This window comes from Desmodus rotundus, chromosome 7 (genome assembly GCF_022682495.2).
Source record: "Desmodus rotundus isolate HL8 chromosome 7, HLdesRot8A.1, whole genome shotgun sequence".
Classification (NCBI taxonomy): Eukaryota; Metazoa; Chordata; class Mammalia; order Chiroptera; family Phyllostomidae; genus Desmodus; species Desmodus rotundus.
In genome coordinates, this window is record NC_071393.1 from 117,190,054 (window position 1) to 117,213,331 (window position 23,278).

The window sequence follows — 23,278 nt, forward strand, 5'->3', positions numbered from 1 at the left end:
AGCCCCTTCCTAATAGGGGCCGCCATGTCCCTCTTCTCTCTGTGCATGTCACCGGCGTCTGAGCAGCACAGCCCACCAAGTCCCGTTGCTTCTCCGCCGACATGGCGGCATTTTTGGTCACTGCCTTTCGGTCACACATGCTTACCGTGGAGCCGGGGGCTGGCCAGCTGCAACAGCCTCCTGGGGAGGGGCCGGCGCTACCTGAAGGATCATTCTTTGTCCTGGTTTGTGTCCTTCCTAATTTGGTTAGAGTGAAGAAGTCCCTTCTTTAATGAAGTGATGATGAGAGGAGATGATGGTTTTTAAAAAAACATTCTTAACAAAATTGAAAACTGTTAACTTTACTACAAACCACATCTGACTCCCCACAAACAAAATTTGTCAAAATACAGTTCATGAAATCTAGAAATATGGGAAACACAGGATTTAAAAAATAATAATTTTGATTAATTCACATCAGACAGCTATTGTGTTGGCTGTTGTCATTTTTTAAAAAAAATGTTTATTTACTTTTAGAGACAGGGGAAGGAAGGGCGAAGGAGAGGGAGAGAAACAGCAATGTGCTAGAGATTCACCCACTAGTTGCCTCTTGCACGCCCCCAAGGGACCTGGCCTGCAACCTAGGCATGTGCCCTGGCCAGGAATCAAACCAGCAACTTTTTAGTTTGCAGGCCCTGCTCAATCCACTGAGCCACACCAGCCAGAGCAGAAACACAGTTTTAGCAGTTAAAACAATTTTGAGGCTCACTGGGGTCACTTGAAGTATTATCTGTGGGGTAGAGCGAAGTGTGTGCTAGTTTGCCAGCCATGATCCCGCTCTGTGCTGAGCGCCTCCTCCTCTTGCTTGTACGACAGAGGCAGCGTTAGGAAGGACTGCGGCCCTGGCCGGCGCGGCTCAGTTGGTTGGAGTGGCATCTCATCACCAAAAGGTGGTGGGTTGGATCCCCGGTCGAGGTGTGTGCAAGAAGGCAACCAGTTGATGCTTCTCTCTCACGTCTAGCTCTCCCTCCCTCCTCTCCCTAAAAGCAGTGAGCAAACATGTCCTCGGGCGAGGATAAGAGAAACAGGACTGCCGCGAGAGCGCTATAACGTTGACGGCCTCACTGCAGTGAGCAGAGTGGTGACGGAGTCGGGCCTTCCTCTCCAGGTCTCATCAGTCGGGGCCACCAGCGCATGCTTTAATACTGCTCTCCAGCTCCCTGCAACCTCTTTTCCATCATCACTCTTAAGGAGTCTTGTGAGAGATCAGGTTTCTTAAAGCATCAAGGTGACAGCTTGCTCCCCTGCTCTCCACGTGCTCCAAGCCCCTCCAGTCTGGATGTGGTTGAGGTAGCAAGTCTAGACTGTGCTCATACAAACTCACAGGTGCCGGGAGGGCTTGCTTCTTGGAGCGCTGGGGATTTACACTCTCAGCATTGTGCACACTCATGGCTGCACACGTGCCGGCTGCATTTTCACAAACTGAAAGGAGTTCCGAGAATGACAAAAACATACGGGTTTTGATTAATGATGAAAGTTGAAAGGAATGTTTCTTTTGGCTGCGCTGCAAAATGTATGGGGGAACAGGGCATTTCTTTAAGTGTCTTGGAAGTATAGACCCAAGAAGAGGGGAGAGCTGATTTAGGTGACCCAATAGGGTATAATTAAGATTAAGAGATTACCATCCAAGGGAGGAAAATCCAGGATGAATTTTAAGAATTATTTTTGGGGCAGAAGTCTGTTCTCTTTGGAACAGCCTCTTCAACAAACTGCTGGCAGCCTGTCCCATGTGTCATTTGAAGTGGGCAGTGTGACGACTGGGTATTGAGATATGGGACATGGGTCTTTTTACTAGAGGGTCTGTGGGAGTATTTGGGATTGTGACATCACCAGAGTAGTGGCCGGACGCTGGTTGTCTTGAGCACCACGTTGATTTCCCAGTGAGTAGCAGAACTGCGGTTTCCTTTCCTTGGTTCAGGCCGCTTTAAAGCATTTGTCCTCAGGGAAGCTGGAGTAGGTAAGAGGTGGATCCCTGGAATGCAACTTGTGCAGGTCAGTAGCAAATAAAAGGCCCTGTAATGTTTTCCTAACGAAACCTCCCCATTGTCTCAGCCCTAGCCACTAAAGGCTTTTTTCCTCCAAAGCCTTTATTTGGTTACTGTTATTATTTCTGATGCATACTATAGAAGCACTACTTTCATCATTTATTAAATGCTGGCTCTGTACGAGAGGTTGTCTCCAGTGTTCTCTGTAGATCTGTCAGGGACTCACGACCACTCTCATTGTGCACAGGAGGAAGAGAAGGCACAGTGAAGACGTGAGTAACCCAAGGCTACACCCCTGGAAAGTGGCAGTTCTCACCCAGGACTGTCCCTCCTTTCCCCCTACCTTGACCTCTCTTCCCCACCCCCCACCCCCATCTTTAAAACCTGCTTTCTCCCTTTACTTCTTTCTGGCAAACTCACTTCTCCCTTCCCAGTTCGCTCACTTATTCTTTAAAGTTGTTGTGCTGTTGGTATCAGGAGAGTAGCTTACGGAATGCAGTGAAGTCACAGCTACTTTGCAGGTTCAGAGGTATATGCCGAATTCAGCCTGCCAGTTTGGCGCGGTGCTCAAGCTCTTCTAGTTTATTTTGAGCATCACTTTGTGGTCCAGACTTTACCCTTAACCCCTCTCTCTGCTTGCCCGACTAAAGAGATGAGGAATAGACCAAGCTGCTTTCCGGTCTCCTATCTTACTGAATATATCATCAGTAGATACTGTTATCAACATTTTGCCGTACTTACTTAAATGATACTTTATAAAATACTTAAAAATGAGCATTTCTATTTTATTTATAATTTTTTGCCAAATTACTTCAAAGCAGACATTATGACGTGTCACTTAAATGCTTCAGCATACTTGTATATCTCCAACAAATAGGAACATTTTCCTAGAAATCTATTTTTCCACGCCTAATAATACTAACGATTCCTTAATATTATCTATTACCCAATCTGTAATTTATTTCCCCCAATTTCCAAAATGGCTTTTATAGCTATTTTTTTAAAACCAGGATCCAATCAAGAACTACTTCATTAAGTTCTCTGTCTCTTTTAATTTAGAATAGTCTCCTACCCCACCCCACACCTTTTTAATGGTACTGACTTTTTGAAGCTGTTCGGGCCAGTTGTCCTACAGTTTCCCCCATGCTGGGTTTGTCTGGTGGGTTCTTCTTCATCTCATTGACCTGATTTGCAGTCAGCTGGAAATCACATCAACGGGGAAGGCTTGATTAGATCTCCTGTAGTTTGTGGCAGGCATGTTCCCTGGGTGGGTCCCACTGTTCCTGCTGCTGGGTGTCATCACTGAGCAAGGGTGGTGCTAGGGAGCTCTGTTGAGGAATGGTATCTCCTGTGCAACTGGCATGTGATGTATGGGGTGATTTTTTTTTTTTTGGCACTGTGATAATGTCCAGTTCCCCATCAATCAATCTTTTACTAATGGCTTTAGCATCTACTGATGATCAGGTTTCTTTCTCATACTTAAAATAGACTTTTCATTTTGATATGTCCATTGCAGCTTAAAAGAACTGTGCTTATGCACAGGGGTTCTTAGATGGTCCATTGCCTCCCATGATCTTAAATCCATGAGGGGGGGAAGCTCAGGTCTGTAATGAATTAGTTGTCAGACCCAGGGCTGAGACAGGACGGAGCGATCAGCAGAGATGGAACTGTGCGTGGCTGACAGATTTGAGGAGTAAAAGCCCGTCCCTACACGTGTGCACGTATTAAGTACGAGTCTCCTCTCTCATCGAGCACATGAGGACAGCTTTCTTGCATCTTCTTTCAGGTTGTTGGAGAAAAGGAAGAGAAGTTTGTTTTTAGCCAGAAATCAAGGCTCAAACATGGGAGCTGTTTTGCTCCTAGGAACTGGAAGATCAGTAGGTGTGAAGTTCGCAGTGGATCCTGCTTAACCAAGTGTCTTTTCTGCTGGAAATTGACATGTGTTTGGGCCAGTGTTTTCAGACAGGTTGCGGTGTGGATTTGGGGCTGATTCGTACTGCGGGGTCTCTCTAGGACTTGTGAGAGTGTGTGAGCAGTTTCCAAACTCAAAAGGCTCCTTTTTTGGCACTGCAGTATCTTTTCTATTTTGGCATCTTAAGAATCTGGGGGAACCATATAAAGATCAGAAATAAGTCTGGCCCTCAAGGCTCCCTCTGACTTGGTAATTCCAGTGAGTTGAATCCTGGCCCATTCGGATGAGACCATATAAAGAGGCTGTTTCCTGAATTTCCCGCTCTCTGCCTATCGCAGGGTCCTTTCTGTAGAGAGCTGGTATTTCAGGACCGCAACCACCAGTCATGTGCTCCGCACTCTTTACTCACAGTCATCCCTGCCCCTGTTTATTTTTGGAGAGAGCACATTTTTGCTTCCCTTCAGGAGCTATGTGGGGTCCTGCCCCCTTCTGTCCATCAGGCCGCAGACCCGGCAGACTGTGCTCATTTCCCACACTCAGGGACGTGACTCCCGCCTTCAAGAGAGAACACGCAGGACGCACTGCTTAGGGCTGCCATCACCGTGCTTATTTCTGTCCCTCCTGGTGTCACACATTTTAAGACTCTCTCTCTTTTGAAAACAAGTTTGGGTAACGTTACCTGGCCGTAAATCTGCCAAAATTGGAAATTGTTTTCCCGGCAGATGTCTTGGGGTGGGGCCTCTGAATTTCACGAGCAGAGCAATTTAAGGAACACAGCAGGACTGTTGAATTCTAGGGGCAGGCCTCCTCCTCTTTCTGGCTTTTAAGATCATCTGAGCTCTGCTCTCTCGCATCCAGGTTTTCTCTTCTCTCTTCCTCCCTGACACAGGGCAGCAAAGTCATAACTCAGACAGACTGGTAATGGCTTCCCAAGTGCTTAGTCAAGGAGGATTCCGAAATTGGTGTGCTTCATGAGGAAAGCGCCTGCCTAAAGATTTTCTAGTTTCAAGGATGGAGCAAGAGTAAATTCCCTTTCTTTTAAATCCCCAAGCCGTTATGTAGAGAACTCAGAACACAGAGAACCCCGCCCCAGACGGAAGGATCTGGAAATTACAGCTTCTCACCACTGCATGTGGGCACTGGGGCTGTGACATTGCCCTGGGGAGGGCATCCAGGCCACCCCCACCACCCACCCTGCCTAAGTGCCCTGGCATCTGATCTGTTACCATTTGGGGTGGGGGAAGCACAGACAGCACTTCCTCCCCCCAAGGGGCAGCTTGGCCTAGGAGTGTGGCTTGTGTCTTAGATCATCAGCCTGGGAAGAGAGCTGTGGGGCGCTTTTTGACACACGGCTAACTAGGGAAGTAGATTTCCGTCATTGCTCTGAGGGAAAGTAGCCAACCCACCGGCCTTTTACATTATATTGCTAAAAGCCAGTCCGCTTACATTTTAAACAGATCATTTGCACCTAATTTCAAACTACTGCATTATGATCAAGTTACATCAGCTTCCACTTTGACCTGCATTGTAAAGGATGGATGCTGAGGAGCTTGTGGTACCTGCAAAGAGTTTTCCCAGGGACCCGTCCACTGTGATGATCAGTGAACTGCATTTGCTATAGGCTGTCTTACACCGTGTATCTCGTTGCTTCTGGAATGCTTTCTTCTCTCTGCTTATCTCTCCAGTCCAGGGCGAGCCCCACTTTCCCCACAGCTGCTTTGACCTTTTCTTGTCCTCAGCACTTCCCGCGTTGGGGCAGGTCTGTTCAGCCTGCAGTTGTGTATTACAAGTTTATTCATGGTGTCGTAGCGCGCTGTTTCAGTGATGCCACAGGAGAAAGTGGCCCAGTAAAAACCACCAATGGTGACAAGAAAGCTGCAGAATTCAGTGAACCTCCCCATGGCCGAGGGAGTTCTCAGTTTCACCTTTGGACCCGGAAAGCAGCCTCTCCGTGGAAGGGCTCTCAGTCCCTCCATCCCTCATACCTCCCTCCTGCCTCCACGGCGGGAACTTAAGTTTCACATTAAGCCTGGTGTCCAGTCGCACGGGTTTCAGACAAACAGACACACCCTGAATTCTGCCTCGCCTCAGCCTCGTTGAACTTCAGCAACATTTGAGGCCAGGGATGGAACCCCGCTTTTTCTAATGCACCTGGTGCACGCATGGCCGGGCCCAGCTCCTCACAAAGCGGAAAAGTTGAACTCTCGGAGAAAGCCTTTATAACAAGGTAACAGTGGTGAATTAAGTCTGCCTCATCTGAAAGAAATTTCCATCCTTGGACTCAGAGCACTCAGTCGTGAACTTAAGGATTCCCCGTCAGGAAAGAGACGTCGCCCACTAGTTGCACAAGGCCTAAGTTGCTGGCACGGAGGTCTGCCTGCCCTCCCGCCTCCCGCCTGCCTCCGTGCTCTCTCCTGAGGTCGGCCGAGACTCCCACCAGGCAGCCGGAGGGACAGCGATAACCCTGCCCCGTGGTGGGCAGAGACTTTCTTGGTAACGCCTCCTCTCTCAGGTGATCGCAATGGAAAGGAGCCTGTAGTTTTACAACATAGGCCGAATTGTGAATTCTTTGGTCACGATTCTTACTGTAAAAGAATAAAATAAAATCCTTTGCTTTTGGAACTAGTCGTCCAATTCTGTTGGATTTGGAGGAGTGAGTTTTATGTGGTGATCTTCTTGTTTTTGTCAATATAGGAATGTCCAAACCTGTAGAGAATTTTTAGAAGAATTTATTGGAGCCTAACTGATGAAAAATTGCCGGGAGACAAGATCTGCTGTTGAGAGAAGAGCAGCTTTGCAGTTTCTTTCATACACTTAGAAGTAAGGAGGGAACTAGGGAAGATTACATGAAGGGGGAGAACCAGGGACAAAATAGTGAAGAAGATTACGCGCTCTCGAGGGTGGTTAGTTAGCCTTCCGTTGTCTGGGAAAGAGGATTACTTCTGGCATTTCCTGACCTGCCCAGGTGGGAATTTATGATCCGTTCACCCGAGGTTACTTTCTGTTAGATTCATTATAGTGCCCCCTGTTGGTCCACATTATTTTTAAAGGTTTTATTTCTTTTTACAGATAGGGGAAGGGAAGGAGAAAAAAAGGGAAAGAAACATCGATGTGAGAGAGAAACATCGATCAGTTGCCTCTTGCACGTGCCCCAGCCAGGGACCAAACCCACAACCCAGGCCTGTGCCCTGATGGAGTGTCAAACCGATGACCTTTCACTTTGCAGGCTGATGCCCAACCGACTGAGCCACACTGGTCAGGGCTTTTCATCTGCATTTTGAAGCTGTGGTCCTAATTAGCAGATGGCACCATCTCGAAATGGGAAGAATAAGAGAGGGAATGTGTCTTTGCGCTCCCTCTGGGAGGAAGGGATTTCACTCACCCTCCCAACAGCCATGACTTCCTGGGGCCAGACTTTGTTGTGTAACAGAGTCTTTTTCTCCCTCAACTTTTAAATGGTAGCTTAAGTTTTAAAATAAAAACAAACAAAACCACTATGTGGCCAAACAAAACGTGGTTACAAGTTTGAGACCTTTAGATTTAGGTATTCACATGATCACAAGACGGCTCTATTGTTCGGTAAAGAAATACAGATGTTATCTTCAAAAGCACATGGATGATTTAAGGTCCTGTTGGTTTAAAAACATCCTCGAGTTCGGTTCTCCTTAACAATTTAAGTCTCCCTAACACAGTGCCTTACCGACGGTAAGGGCTCAACAAGACAAGGTTCTTGGTCTCTGCTTACGCACAACTTCGGCTGGTGGTAGTTTTGGTTATTCTGATTCCACCTGGTCCTTGTAGTTCTAGTCTCAGTGCGGTTGAACAGCCTAACCTCTGAGCTTCAATTCCAGGTTCCTGGGACACAGAATTCAGTTGGTTCCCACTGGGTTAGGCTGGTGCCCCCCCCCCACCCCGCCCCCCACTGGTTTGGTTAGCTGTGTCTAGGGAAGAAGGGGCTTCCCCTTCCAGCCTACAGTTGGCAAGTATGGAGTGCGGCAGGTATGCCAGAAAGGACGTGTGGACTGGGAAGCAATGGTAGGGATCTCTTGGCACATCCAAAGATTCATTTCTCCCCTGAGAGAGATAAGCAACAGCTTCTTTTCCACTTCTATATTTTTGTCGTTTCTAATTGAGATGTACAGAGCACCCAGGTAGCTCCATTACCTGCCTCTAGCATAGAAAAGTTAAGTTTGTTTTCTCTAAAGGACTACTTACATTCCCAGGAGCTAAGTTGGTTGCAGGCACTCCAGGACCTGCTGCTTCTCAGTCAGCATTTCCAGCAGGTTCCGCCTCACCCTGCACAAAGTACCAGCATCTATGGAGCGCATCCCGGGCAGGTGGGGGTGCCGCTGGGGTGCTGCTAGAGGGGTGGTGCAGAGCCGAAATATCAGAAGGATGTTTGGGCATGTTGAGGGAGTGCTTCCTTAAACAGTTATGTTAGGTCTCAAGCAACAGATTTAAAGGATGTGGCAGTGACACAGTGTAGCCCAGGGGTCAGGTGACCACATCCTTCTTGCCAGATTTGGCCAGCTGCTTGTTTCTGTAAAATTTTATTGGAACACAGTTGTGCCCGTTTGCTCACTTATTATCTGTGGCTGTTTGGTGCCCTGCGGTATCAGAGTAAAGGACTTGCAACAGAAACTGTGTGGCCCCTCCATAGAAGAAGTTGGCCAACCCCCATTTTAGTCCATTTCCCTAAGTGTCTCCTGAGGCTGAGAACAACAGGCCCGATGATGTGAAGTTCTTGGGGGAGAGAAGGAGGCATTTTAGAAAAAAATCTAGGTAAACGCTGGTAATGCAAAATAGGAAATGCTCTTTGCAGTTTTACCCGACTTGAGTGGTTGAGTGGGTTGCGTGATGTTCCTTTGGGATTTGAGACATGCCAGACGAGAATTCCTGCACTTGGGTTTCTGAAAGTGTCCACTGCAGGTGACCGCTTCCTGCCCAGATAACCTGACTAGATTTTTAACCCACCAGCTTAGTTTATGTCTTTCAAGTAAGCCTCTCTCTTACAGCTTTATTTTATTACTTTATAAAAGTAGTACAAGTTGGTTATTTAGAAATTTGGAAAATGCCCGGTGGTACACAGAAGGAAAATAAAAATTTCCCATAATTCTGTCATTGGAGTGCCCTTTCACCTGTGGACTTAGAGCTATTAACACTAGATATTAGGTATTAATAATCTTGTCACAAGGTCAGTAGCATATACCTACAGTTTTACATGTTTTTAAAAGTTCACGTATAGTGAGCCTTTTCATATCATTAAGTATTCTTCCTTAACATAACGTTTCATTATTGCATGGTGTTTTCACATGTATATTCTGCAATGTATTTAACTCCGATTGCTGTCTGTCTTTGTTGTTTCAGAACTGGCATTATGTTTCTCTCTGATTGTTTCCTTGCGATAAATTCCTTGGATTAGAATTGCTGGCTCAAAAACTCCGAGCATTTATTTTTGAGGCTTTCAGTAGACATTGCCAAATTATCCTCCAGATCTTGCCAATTTATACCCACCGAAGGGTATGAAAGCATCCAGATTTTCATAGTGAATGGAAAGGTTACTGCGTTTTTACCTGAAAGGCTTCGATAGGTTAAATATTGGTGTAGGTGACCTTAACCTCAGCCACTGCTTGCTTGCGTGCACATGTGGAGCGACTGTGTTATTTTGGCTTCTTTTTCCTTATAGGCTCCCCCTCCCAAACCACCGCGCCGGCAAGGAGGCTGGGCAGATGATTCCATGAAGGCTTCAAAGTGAGTGCCAGCAGCTCAGGGGAGGGGAGGGTGGGGAGGGGGCGTTCGGGTGTCTTGCTCCTGTGTTGTTCTCTTGTTTCTTTATAACAGCTTTACTGAGATATATTCATATACCTTACACTTCACCCGTTTAAAATGTGCAGTTCAGTCGTTCTTAGCCTAGTACAGAGTTGTGCTGTTATCACCGTATTTTTATTACCCCCAGAGGAACCCCGTACCCATTAGCAGTCACTTCCCATGTCCCCCCAGTCTCCCCAGCCCTAGGCAACCACCAGTCTGCTTTCTGGCTTTGTGACGTGCCCATTCCGGACATGTCATGGAAATGGAATCACGCATGATGGGTCTTTCTGTGACTGGCTTCTTTCACTTGGCATAATGTTATCAGAGTTCAGCCATATTGTAGCATGGTGTTGTTCTTAGTGTCATTTTCTAAACGGATGGAATTGCCTGTCAGTAACTGCTGGATTACAAGGCATTTTGGTCTTTAATTCCTTGCACTAAGTTTTAGATGAAAAGTAAACCAAAAAAGTATTTACTATACCAGTGGGCTGGCCAGCTCTCCAGTTTGACAGCTTATGATCCACTCAGGAAGGGAATTTCTTTTTCTCAAGGAATACACATGACTTTTGTTCACAACTTCCTCTAGCAGGAAATTTCCTTCAGCAGTTGTTGACTTCAAAGCAGCACTACCAAAAATGTTTTTTCCAGTTCTTTCCTCCTTCCCCCTGCCTTCCTCTCCCCGCCTCTGAAAGCACCCCCCCTCAAACACACACACACTTCTCCCCGCGCCCCGCCCCCCCCCCCCCAGTCATTTGAAAACAAGTTGCAGTAGTCACGACACTCTGCCTCTGGAGACTTTGGCGTGCCCGTACAGATGACGGGCTTCCTCCAAGTAATCAGTGTCATCATCACATCCCAGAGACTTCATGATGATTAGGAACTACTTTAAACTTCCCCAGTTGTCCCCAAAAGGTCTTCTAATAGCTGCAGGACCCAATCGGCGTTCACACATTGCATTTGGTGGATCCGTCTCTTCCCAGTCTCTTGATCTAAAATAACTGCCACCCCCCACCACCTCCACCCAGAACACTGGCTCTTTTAAAGGAGTCTCGGCCAGTTTTCTCGTTGAACAGCTAACATTCTCCATGTTTTCTGGTTAATTCCTCATGATTACACTCACGTCAATGGTTTTTGGCAAGAACAGATGATAATGTGTTACAGGGGTGTCCAGCCAGAGGCCTGCGGGCTGCATGCGGCTCAGGATGGCTGTGGATGGGCCCCAGCACAAAATCGTACATTTACTTAAAACATTATGAGATTTTTTTGTGTGTAATTACGTGTCACAATATATTTAATGTGTGGCCCAAGACAACTCTTCTTCCAGTGTGGCCCAGAGATGCAACAAGGTTGGACAGCCCTGGATAGGAAGATAGACTGAGAGAGATCTTATTCCCATCCTTACCCCTGCCAACACATTCCCATCCATCCCCGATGAGTTCATTTCTGGCTTATCCCTTCTCTACTACTTTTTATAAAAAATAAGCATGCATATATAAATTTAAAAATGTATCCTTCTTTGTTTCCATACATTTAGATTCAGCAAACTGTGGCCCAGCTCCCTGTTTTTCTAGATCATTTTATTGGAATAAAAGTATTCCCTGAATCTGACTTTTAAAATTTAGATTTCTGACCCATGTGGAAGTAATTTCAGAGTGTGGTAAGAGGGATGGCTCTAGTTTTATCTTTTTCTAAGTGGCTATTGTCCCAACACTATTATAAAAATCCATCTTTCCCAGTGAACTTAGAAGCCAGCTTTACCGTGTTCTACATTTGTTTATGTACCCAAGTCTACTTCACATTTGTTACTCTGCTCTGTTCATCTTTCTGTCCATTCATATGCCATTAGGTACCACGTTCAACATAACACTACTTTTGAAATGTATTTATTTTTATATATTAATTTTAGAGAGAGAGAGCAAGACATTGATTTATTGTTCCACTTACTTATGCATTCATTGGTTGGTTCTTGTTTGTGCCCTGGCCAGGGATTGAACCCACAACCTTGGTGTATCAGCATGATACTCTAATCAGCTGAGCTACCTGGCGTGAGCCAACATAGCACTACTTCTCAGTATTAACAAAGAAGAAGGTGACTTTGAAATGTAGGTCTCATATACTACTACTGAGAGTCTTAAAGAAGAGCTCCATTTGTCTAAGTTATTAGAGAATTTTAGTGCTTTTAATTTCTGAAATTTATTTTGAAATATGAAAATGAGACAAATCCTGTATCTGCTCCTTAAGAGAACTAAAGAGGATCTCAAGTGTTTATTCCTCAATGAATATATTAAAGGTTTTTCCAGATGAAATCAGTTTCCTCTTGGAGAGAGATGCTTTTCCGTTTCATGTGTTATTTTTCAAGGGATTCATTTGCTTGGCTCCTCAGTCTGTGGCCTAGTCCTGACCCCTCTAAATGTGGGCGTGCCCAGGGCTCATCCTTGAACTTCCTCTCTCCTCTGCTAACAGTCATTCTTGGCGTGATCTCAACTCAGCCTTGGGAATTTAACTATCCCTTAGACACTGATGGCTCCAAAGTGTATCTCTCTAGCCCAGTGCTGATCGTGAGCATCCAACTGTCCACGTGACGTTTCCACGTGAATACTCACCTCAGTCCTAACGTGCCCAAATCGGCGCTCTTAATTTCCACCCTTCTACTCCATCCCCTACCCCGTGCCAGGCAGAGTTTTCCCGGGGGCTCTTTAAATGGCAACCCATCTGCCCTATTACTCAGACCGTAAACCTGGGGGTCATCCTGGAACCCTCTCTTTGTCTTCACTCCTGTCTAGTCTGTCTGCAAACCACGTTAAGTGTATGGTTGGAACACATCTGCTGTCTGCACGGCCAGTGCCCAGCTACAGCTACCAGCATTTCTAGCACTGACTCGAGTGAGAACCTCCTGTCACCCTCTCACCCTTGCGTCCCTCAGCCTTATGTCCACAGAGCAGGGAGACCTTTTTAAAACATAGGTGAGATCATTTGACCTGTCTGCTCCTAACCCTCCATTGGCATTTTCCCGCCAGTTAAACTGAACCCCAGAGTCCTCACGGCTCTACCTGACCTCAGGTTTTGTAAAGTAGCACCCCTCTTCACTCCGTGTTCTCCGTCTCCTGCTTTACGTATTCATTTATGTGACATGTGCATATGTACATGTGTGTCTGTACACATGCATATATGGTCTCTTTCTCTGTACTGTAATGTAAGCTCCGTGAGCGGCGATACAGTCTTATTTCCACACTTGAAGTACTTCCAACAGTGCCAGTCCGCAATAAGCACTCTGTGACTGTTGGACAAATGAATGGCCAGATCAGTATTTTTGACTGATCACTTTGCTTTCAGCGAGTAGAGCTCTGGAAGGCTGACAGGCCTGTCAGGAAGGTGCATTTTTAATGCAGGATGACAAAAGCCACACTAGGGCAGTGGTGTGAGTGTGGACAGGAGAAGGGGTTTGGAGAAGTTTGGAGGTAGAGTTAATAGGAGTGGCACTGGTTGAATGCAGGACGGAGCGAGGAGTTGAAGGTCAGCGCCGGGTGCCTCGCTTTGGTGGCTGGTCAGGTAGCGGTGCTGTCAGATAGGGAATGCGGAGGAGAGACCTGATTTGGGGGCTGGTGGTCTAGTAGGTAGGTTCCCCGGTTTGGGAATCTAGAAGAGAGGCCAGAAAGGAGGTGCAATTTGCATCATCTACACAAACAGAAGACGAGGTCAGAGCCTTGGACTTGGCTGTTTGGAGTTGACTGGGGGCATTTAAGACAGTGGTTACAGTGATTTGCATTGGGACAGAAGCCAGATTACTGTGAGCTGAAGAGGAAGTGGGAAGGGAGGAAATGGGGTTAGTGACAGAAGCTACTGCTCTGAGAAGCAAAGAAAGAGACAGTATTTGGAAGGGGAAGTATGTGTTGTGAATACCTTGGGAAAGAGTGAGTCCAGATGAAATAGTGCAGGCTTGAAGGAGTAGGATCCTGGAGCAGAGACAGGGGTAGGACCTTCCAAGAGAGACGGATTAACCTTGGGCAGGAGGACATGGGGACGTTTTTCCTCCAGCACGGGAGAAAGCCTAGAAAGCCTAGATTAGTTATCAGGGGAGTAGAGAATCAGAGGATCTTCATTTTGGATTGGCCTCTTATTTTCTCTTTTTCTAAGTAGGGAGGCAAGTTGACTGTTGGCTTGTTGGAGCAAAGGCGAGCTGGCATCTGAAGGCGAGTGGAACAGATTTGAAACAGAAAGAAGAAAGGGGGCCCCTAAGGGTAGGAGAGGCGACGATTGAGCTCCCTGGTGCTCTGCCCCATGAAGGCTGGGAAACGTGAGCTCCTGCTATTTTGCAGGGCACTCCAGGGAGTCAATGTGCTTCCTGCCCTGCAAGAGCTTGGATTCCATTCGGCAGGAACAGGCATTTTCGTCCACAAAAATCAGGAAGGCCGAAGGAGCACAACGGAATGGCGAACCCTGGCAATGTGACCTCAGAGGAGAGTAGTCGCAGTGGTCAAGGGGTCCCTTGCAGAAATGATGGGGATCAAGCTGGGTGAGTTCTGATGGCCAAGGACGGTCGTGAGGAGAGCATTTTGGCCAAGGACTGGTGTAGGCATAGATGTTGGGGGAGCGGCAACCTTATTGTCAGCCTGTTAGAGCAGAGGACTCTCGCTGAAAAATAGCCTACCCACCTTTTGTTCTTGTGGGCTGATGGTAACGGCGCTGCGCCGGGGCGGCTGGCCCAGTCAGCCTGCCTGCTACACAGAGTGCCATCGACTGGGCGGCGAGACAGCGTTCACCTCTCACATTCTGGAGGCACTGCAAGGTCAGGGGCCGGACTCGGGCCCCTCCCTGGTTGTGTCCCCACACCACCTTCTCTGGTGTGTGCACACACACACACACACACTGCCACATGAGGGATCGGGGCCTGAGCATGGGAGTCGGGGGGAGCGCAGACGTTTAGTTCACAGCTGCACCTTGTATGTGCATCACGCAAACTTTGTTGAGTGGGCTCCGTTCTGTGAGGGCGGGGTCCTTGTACGAGGGCAGTGGGAGGACAGAGCAGCTGTGTGCCGCCAGCAGGAGGAAGCAGAAGGGCTGTCGGCAGATCTGCCTGAGGCCCTCACGGCCACGGGGGTGAGTTTCGGGCTGCCTTTGTTTCATGTGCGTGATGCTGCCCAGGATCAAGAGCAGGGCCTGTGTCACCCCCTCAGTGGCTAGAGGTGTTGGGTGCTGGGGCTGTCTTCAAGACCTGCCTCGTCCATCTCGCTCTCCTCACATACATCTCCGTTGGACCTGGGGTCCCTCCCTGTCCCTTCTCCTGGTACTGAAGTCATTGCTGTGCCAACAAGTCCATCTGGGAGCCAGGCTCCCCTTGGCTCTGAAGTTGCCTGAAGTGGGGTGCCGGGGTGGCCGTGGGAACGGAGCTAAGAGAAAGGCCGCCAGACTCGGCAGAGAGAGGAAGGAGAGGTGGTAGTCTGGTTAAGTTTTGTCCCGGAGTATCTGTTTTTGGGTTTGTCCCTGCATGGATCTGCAAGGGAATGAGGCAAGTAATGGTCCCTCAGGGGCTTTCAGGACTTTGCTCTCAATGTCAGCCGTCATTTTCAATCACCCTCTCCCTCCCAGCCATTAATTTTGGCCCGGGATCATGGGGACTTGTCCATCTATCACTCCTAATTGACACTAAATGATCTGTCAGTTTATTGATGAACGGCAGGAGTGGAATTGTCACAATATATTTTACTTTCTAACAACTCCTCCTGACAATTTTACCTTGTCCATCTCACTCTGCTCACATAAATCTCCATTGGCCGCTCATTGCTTCTCACGGGCTGTCCGGGCGCCCGCTGCTTGCTCGCCACCTGCACGCGTCAAGGACATCAAGATGGCGGCAGAACAGCCGTGTGCTGGTCCCGCCGCTGCCCCCTTCCCTCCTCCTCCTCTCCCTCTTGCTTTTTTTTAATGGCCTTGATGTTCCAAGAATACTAAAGGGCTTCTGTCCTCTCCCACTGTGTCATTGCCATACCAGACTCTCTTTACCCTCTTGTTAGCAATGAGTAGTTAATTCTTATTAAGCCACAAAAGTGTGAAAGGCAAGAACTCGCAGGGCTGCTGGGCTCCCAGATCTGTAAGCACAGTTGCAAATGCACATCTTGTCCTCTTAGCCCAGCTCTGTTACAGCCTGTCCGTCCCCATAGAAGTCAGTTTCTCCGAAAGGCGTTAAATTGGCTGGAGCTCACTCTACACAGAGGTTGAGCTAGCTGGAGCTTCCCCACTGGTGTCCGTGTGCTGTACTGTGGATGCAGGTGTGTGCGCAGGTGTGCCAAGGTGTGGGTGCCTGCCCTTGGGTGCCTACACCTGCCAAGGCCCCAGGCTGGTCACCTGTAAACATGAGCAGTCTTATCTGTCCACCTGTTTTCCATTCAGATGTTATTTTTAGGTCCTTCAAGTCTTGAAAACGATGGGGAAGTTCTGAGTTACATATATAAAAGGGTACGTAACTATTTAGTCCTAAGAAGGCGTGTGTGTGGGTGTGAAAACACGTTATCTTTTATGAGGCCAAGGATGAGTTAGGGGAGCTTCACAATATATAAAGTGTGTCATTCAGTGGGTTGGGCTGGAGTTGGGGGAAAAGGCAGAAAACTGTACTTGAACAACAATAAAATTAAAAAAAAAAAAGAATGTCATTCCTCATCCCTCCTCCCCCTTCCTGCTAGAGAGAATTTTTGTTAACTGATAAGGACTGTTTTTGTTTATTAACTGTCATTCCATCACCATGCCTGTCAACACTGATAATGATTCCTTAATGCCATCTGATATCCAGGTCATATTTAGGTACTTCTGTGGTCTCAAAGATGTTTCTTTACATTTGGATTGCTCAAAGGGCAAATGACTAAATTGTCATTTAGTCATTAGATGTCTTTAGTCACTTTTATTCGGCAACACTCCGCCCCCACTGCCACCTGTTGTTTTCCCCATGCCATTGATTTTTTTTTTTTTTTTTTTTTTTGAGAACCTTGTCCCGTAGAGCATCCGCATTCTGGATTTGGCCCATTGCATTCTAGCATGATGTCTAACCTGTTCTTTGGCCTCCGTGTTCCTTGTGAAACTGGAAGTTAGATCTAGGTCAGCTGGAGGCCAGATTCAGGCGCCCTGTTGGGCAGGAATGCGTTGTAGGTGGTGCTGCGTGTATCCCGCCGCATCACGTCCGAAGGCCCAGGCAACGGGTTCCGTGTTGAGTGAGGCTGTGACTGGCCAGTGGGGTTGGAGCGTGGCCTTCCTTTTACGTTCCCCCCACACCCCCGCCCAGCGGTCACAGGGTCCGTCAGTGACTTGCTTAGAGCCAGGATTTCACTGAAGGGTCGTCAGAGGGTGTTTTTCTCGTTGTCACCAATTAACACACACTCTTCTATACAGCACCTTCTCTCATCAACGATGTGTTCCCTGAGATACAGTTTATACCTGTAATCCCGCGTTTTCCCTCCTCCAGTCTTATTTTGAAAAATTTCAAACCTATAGGAAAGTTGCAAGGATAGTCTGACAAACACCCTCCTAACTGTAAGTGTGTTACCACATATGGCCCTGTTCTCCTTCTCTATTTTTCCTTTTTATTTTTTACCGAACTGTTTGAAAGCTGCAGCTGCTTTTGCATGTGCATTACTAGTACCTAATGACTAGTTGCTTTGCAAGAGATTTTTGTCCATATTGTTTGCTTCTGGGTCCGTAGTGCCTAGCGCACGTAGTTGCTCAGTACACATTTCATCAGTGAGGGAGCTGGGGCATTTCTTCTGGAGCTTCGATAATGAAAAAGGGACCAGCTACCCTTGAGTGCCACTAGAGTGAAAGAACTTAACCCTTGACCTCAGATTTTCATCAGTAAGCGTACTTCTGTTTAGACGTATTGAGCACGGATTTCCCACACGCTTCCCTCGGGCACGAAGAGCTCAGAATTTGTGTGGGATGCCCCGGCGGGCACCGTGGGGGAGCAGCTGTTCGGCTCTCCGTGAGGCTGCTCGTGCACCGGAGATGACGTCGATGGGGGTGAAGCCACACGAGGTGGCTGTCCGTGGGGCGGTGGAGAAGGGCAGGGCTTAGATGGGTAATTGTGTGCCGTGTCCGGTAGCTCTGCCCAGCCCTCAGGTGCCATGTCCCTGTTTCCGTGGCTTTTGGAGATGCCCACAAGAGCCCCCTTCTTGGACCTTGGCCTCAGCTTTATCGTCAGTGCTCCTGTCTGCGTCTGTGCTTTGCTCCACATGGCTTCCGGCACACAGGAAGTTCAGGAACGATGGCCTCGGGGCCCAGCAACAGCCTGCTCGTTCATGTACCCCTTACGGTTGTTTTGTGCGGACTCCCCAAAGGTAACTTCTGCCTTTGCTTGCAAGTTATGTTCAGAAGCTGGACAGAAAGATGGTACAGGGAGATCTAGAGAAGTTTTTAATTTCAGTGAACTTACAGAATTCATGTGGTTTTTGTTGTTGTTTAAGAAAATTAGAATTTAATTGCATTATTGCTGTAAATCATATACCTTCTGTAGAATCTGAAAATGAATGAACACCTAGACTGTGTACGTTGAAATAACTGGTGAAAGATAAGGATCCTCACTGAAGTAGGGAAAAGCGTGGGATTCTGTCCTTACGCCTTTCCTGTCCTCAGACACCGGTGTTGTTTGGGTGGCTGTTAGGTGGAAGGAATGAAGAGGAGGGCTGGGTAATGGAGGGACTTAGCTGAGCTGTCCGTTCTTACTCATCCCTGAAGGTGCACGGCCGTGAGGCGCTCGATGGGAGTCACCCTTCCTGGGCAGAGGTGAAGGGAACACACATTTGTGGACTATGGCCATATGGCCCGACCCTGCCCCGGGGCCGGCACTTGCCTCCAGGGCTAGCTGTTAGAGGAGACCGCTTTTTGTAATGACAGTTTTCTGCCTTTTTGTGGAGCAGGGTCTATTTGACCTTGAAGTGCAAACGTAGCTAAGTCGAGAAAGGTGTGTCATTTCCTCAGGAGGACTGTGAGAGAGGGGAGGAGGGGGTGCAGCAGTGCGAGGTCTGATGTTCTCGTCGCTGTAGGACTTCACGCCATCTTTCGTGATGTTATAACTCGTAGTGAACTTTGATTTTATTATTTACTTCTTTTTAAAATAAGATATATACATAGTGTAGAATTCGAAAGATAAAAGAAGGTGGGACAGGAAATGGAAGTCTCTCCCCCTTCCCTGCTCCCCCAGGGACCCACTTGCCCTGATGGAGTCCCCCAGATTCCGTGTGTCCTTCCAGAGGTACCCTGTGCATTTCCAAAAACAGAGGTACTATGTTCTTTCGTTGCCTCACACAAATAGTAATCTATTCTGCATTTTTCTTTTCTCATATAATAGTGTTTGCTGGTGATCTTTCTGAATTTCAGTCTAGAGTATAACTGCCTCGTTTTTAAGGGCTGCATAGTACTCCAAAGTCCCTATCCCAATAAAAGTGATCCTGCGCACACATAGTCGTGACATTTGCCCGGGCTGAGAAGGCAGACTTCCCGTGTTTGCTCACGAGATCGCCATAACATGACCCTTTGGGAAATGTCAGGAAGGCTTTAGATACGGTACATGTAGGTCCCATAGGCTAGAGAGCGGGTGTGAAGCATGCACCCACCTTTTCCTCATTGAGAATTTGGGGGAGCATTTTCATCACTTCTGCTTGGTTTGACATGGTGACTTTCTGTTCGGAGCAAGCAGAGATGTTCTGTGTTGTAGTCACTGCAGTTTAGGGCCCTGGATGGCTTGTCTAGTGTCACAAAAGCAATTTACTTATGCAAATGACTAAATATGAAATAATTGGAATCTTGTAATTCTGTCAAGTGCCTCCCAGTTGAAGGTGATAGCAGTCTGTTCCGTGAGCCCCGGGTGGAGTAGTAGCATTTGGATACCTCACCTTCCATTCTGGACAGGGGAGCGGTCTCCCTGACAAGTGGCTCTGTCCAGTTCCCTCCAGGGAGCAGAGGTGAGTGCCTGCCCTCCAGGAAGGCGGGGAGGAGCACATGTGGTGCCTTGAGATGAACTTGTCGCTTACGCACCCCAGGGAAAGGACAGCCGAGGCCCCACTGCATACAGCGGCTGTATTTCTAAGGGCTGAAGGCAGCAGTTCTACTTTGCGTTTGCCTGCGGTAGGCCTGCCAAAGATGGCAAAGCACAGGCCCTGGTCCCCACCTCCCTCAGAGCCTGCCCCCAGCTTCCTTTCAGGCCTGCAGCTTTCTTAACATGTTAACTTACCTTTGAATTTTATCTTTGTAATTGAAAACCAGCGGTAGTTCTAGAATGAACTCTTAACATGTCCTGTGAAGGCTTTGACTTTGGCCCTCCGCAGTTTCTGGGTTTGCAGAAGTGCAGATGCTCCTGTGACTAGAGCTGGTCATTTCTTGGAGCCAGGGGCAGGAGGGTCTCTGAGGGTCAGGAAGGAAATGCCAGGCACACAGAAGTATTCCGTACGTAACACCAGTCAAAAAGCACAGCGGCCTGTGGAACACCCCTCGTCACTGTGGGTCGTCTCAGTGCAACTAGAGGGTTAGAGGCAGTTTCATCCAGTCTCCTGCCAGGTTCCGGTCTGGGTCTGCGTGAGCCCTCCGTTGTGCGGAACTCAGTAGAAGCTCATTTTGTTTTAATAAAGTTTTTTTAGTTGTACAAGCAAACCAAGAACACTTTAATGGTATAAAAATTCAAACAAGACACAAAGCTAAATTTGCTTGAAGCTACCATCTCCTCTAAACCTAGTCATCTCTCTCTTTTTTTTAAATGTTGGTGTTTCTTTTTTTTTTTTTTTTAAGGTTTTATTTATTTATTTTTCTGAGACAGGGGAAGGGAGGGAGAAAGAGAGGGAGAGAAACATCAGTGTATGGGTTCCCTCTCACATGCCCTGTACTGGGGACCTGGCCCCATAACCCAGGCATGTGCCCGACTGGGAATTGAACCAGTGACCCTTTGGTCTGCAGGCTGGCACTCACTCCGTTGAGCCACACCAGCCAAGGCAGAGTCATCTCTTTATTTTATTTTATTTTTATAATTCTTTTTTTTTAAAGATTTTATTTATTTATTTATTTTAGAGAAAGAGGAAGGGGGGGAGAAAGCGGAGAGAGACATCAATGTGTGGTTGCCTCTCATGCGCCCCCATTTGGGGACCTGGCCTGCAAACCAGGCATGTGCCCTGACTGGGAATCAGACCAGCGACCCTTTGGTTTGCAGGCCAGCACTCAGGCCACTGAGCCCCACCAGCCAGGGGTAGTCATCTCTTTGGAAGGGATGATTGGTAATAGTTTGTTAGTTTCTTCCACCAACAATAAATATATTTTTACACAGTAGATTTACATATATATATATATATATATACACACACACACACACACATGCATGTGTTTTTTTACATAAATAGGATCAGATTGTGTTCTTCATTTTTTTCATTTGTCATTTAAGAGTACATCTTGGAGATCTTTAGCACACGTAGAATTACCTTATTTTTCTAACTGCGGCCTAATAATCGCATGGTACAGGTGTGCTGTTCCCCTGTTGGTGGGCATTTGGGTTATTTCTGATTTTATGCCATTATGCACCCCCACCCCCAGTCTTTAAAAATAACTCACCTTTAGGAATTTGCAGCGTTGTCCTCTGATCCGCGTCCTGCCTTCTGGGGCCGTGCTGCAGAACCTGAATGTGGACAGCCCATGTGTCTCGCCTCGCCCGCTGCTTGTATGGATGGGAACTCACTCACACACGCACACACACCCCATTTATTGAGCTCTTGGGCAGGGCACTGTGCTTAAGCACAATTGTCTTAATTCTCAAGCAACCCCATGGGGTGTAGGTGCTGTTTCTATCCCTACTCACAGATGAGAAAGTGTAAGTTCAGAAAAGTTAAATAACTTGCTCAAAGTCACATAGCTAGTAAGTAGGCAGCAGGATTTGAGCCTGGCGAGTCGGACTGTGGGGCCATGCTCTCATCTGCTGTGCCTTGCTGCCTTCCGTTTCTGTGCCCTGGGCCCCTGGTGATACGATAGTGCCCCTGCACTGGGCAGAGCCTTAGCAGGTTCCCCGAGGGCTGCCTTGACACGGCTTCGGCGTGTCCGGCCTGTGGGGGGAATAACAGGGAGTGAATGGGCGATCTGCACCCTTCTGAACCTTTGCTGGCCCACCTGTGTGCATTTCCAAAAACAGAGCTTGCCCCAGCCAGCTGCCTGACCCCTGAGAGGAAGGTGAGTGCAAAGGATGCAGCCTGTACTTAGGGGCTTGAGCCAAGGCCATCCCGGTCCCACCATTGAAAGGCCTAATTAGGCTAGTCATTAAGTTCAATTGGGCATTGGAAATGATTGTTCCTTCCAACCCTGCAGTGCCCTCCAAGAACTGGATCCATTCCCAGGCAGCCAGCTAGGAGCCGGTTCTGATGACGGGGGCCCTGGCAGCCCTGCCTCTGGTTCCAGGCCTGTGTCTCCTTTGCCAGGCTGAGGGCAGAGTAATGCAGGAGGCTCTCGGCCCAGAGCGAGGTGCTCCAGGTGCACATTAAACACAATCAGGCGTCTGCCTTGGAGGTCATTTCCTGAGCTCGTTCCTGGTCACTTGCCTTTCTTGGGGACACCCTTTTCCCATGCATGTATTAGGAGTTGGGACATCTGCCTGTGTCCTGTCCTAGTCCCCTTCTGCCACTCACTTGCCACGTGATCTTGGGGCAAGTCCTGTGGGCTTTTTGGGCTAAGGTTCCCTGGGGGGTTTGGACTAGGTAATCTCAGAGTCCCCTTTTCAGCCCTAGGACATTAAGATTCAGGAAAGCCCCAAATATACGGGCCTTGGTGTATTCAGGATTTCTCTGCACTGAGCACCGAGCTGGAAGGAGGAGTAGGAGTGGTCCAGCGTGACCTTGTGCTGCCAGCTCTGCACCCTCAGGCTGTCCGTTCGGCACTAACACTGAGCGGTCTCAAAGGCCCCCTGCAGCCCGGAGAGTATGTCTGAACTTCTGAAATGTGCTTCGTAGATGGCTCATGGAAACAAGCCAGTCATCCCCACGAAACAGTTGACAAACGCTGTGCCAAGGACAGGCCCCCAGGCACAGGGGCTGAGTGCACGGAGGGAGGCGTGGGTGTGTCTGGAACGGGCAGAGCGGGTGCCTGAGGCCCCACACTCCCTAGGGAAGTGCAGGAGACAGGCTGGAGAGGCCCACACGCCGGCCTGAACTCTAGGCATGTACTTTATTATTGGGGAACAGGGAGCCACTGGAGTGTTGACAAGCGTATGACCAACGGTGCCAGGGACACATTATCACATTTCATCTAAATGCCTTTTTAATGCCGCATAATTGTGACCTGGGGGTCTTTGCAGATGTGAAAAGGCATCCATTTCTCTGAGTGTGATGCCCTCCTTTTACGGGTTGTCTCATCTTCGTTCTTCAGAGTGCGGTGCGCTCCCTTAGACTCGGCAGGGCTGTGGAGAGCGCTGCTCCTCTTTTTTCCTGAGTTCGACCCTTCTCTCCAGCTGATTTTGGTGACGTTGCTCCTTTGTACCCTGAGAAGTGCACGCCTCTTGTATCACTTCCGATCATTGCTTTTTCTGATG

At 48.1% G+C, this 23,278-nt stretch overlaps 1 protein-coding gene across 2 annotated transcripts in view; it reads left to right on the plus strand.

The window, feature by feature from the left end:
- The window catches only part of IFT43 (intraflagellar transport 43), a 77,479-nt gene that overhangs the window by 19,381 nt on the left and 34,820 nt on the right, over positions 1 to 23,278 (plus strand). For both annotated transcript variants that reach the window (XM_024568339.3, XM_045201921.2), the window contains exon 3: positions 9,623 to 9,687. In XM_024568339.3, the coding sequence (XP_024424107.2) occupies positions 9,623 to 9,687 (65 nt within the window). The remainder of the gene's footprint in view (positions 1 to 9,622; positions 9,688 to 23,278) is intronic.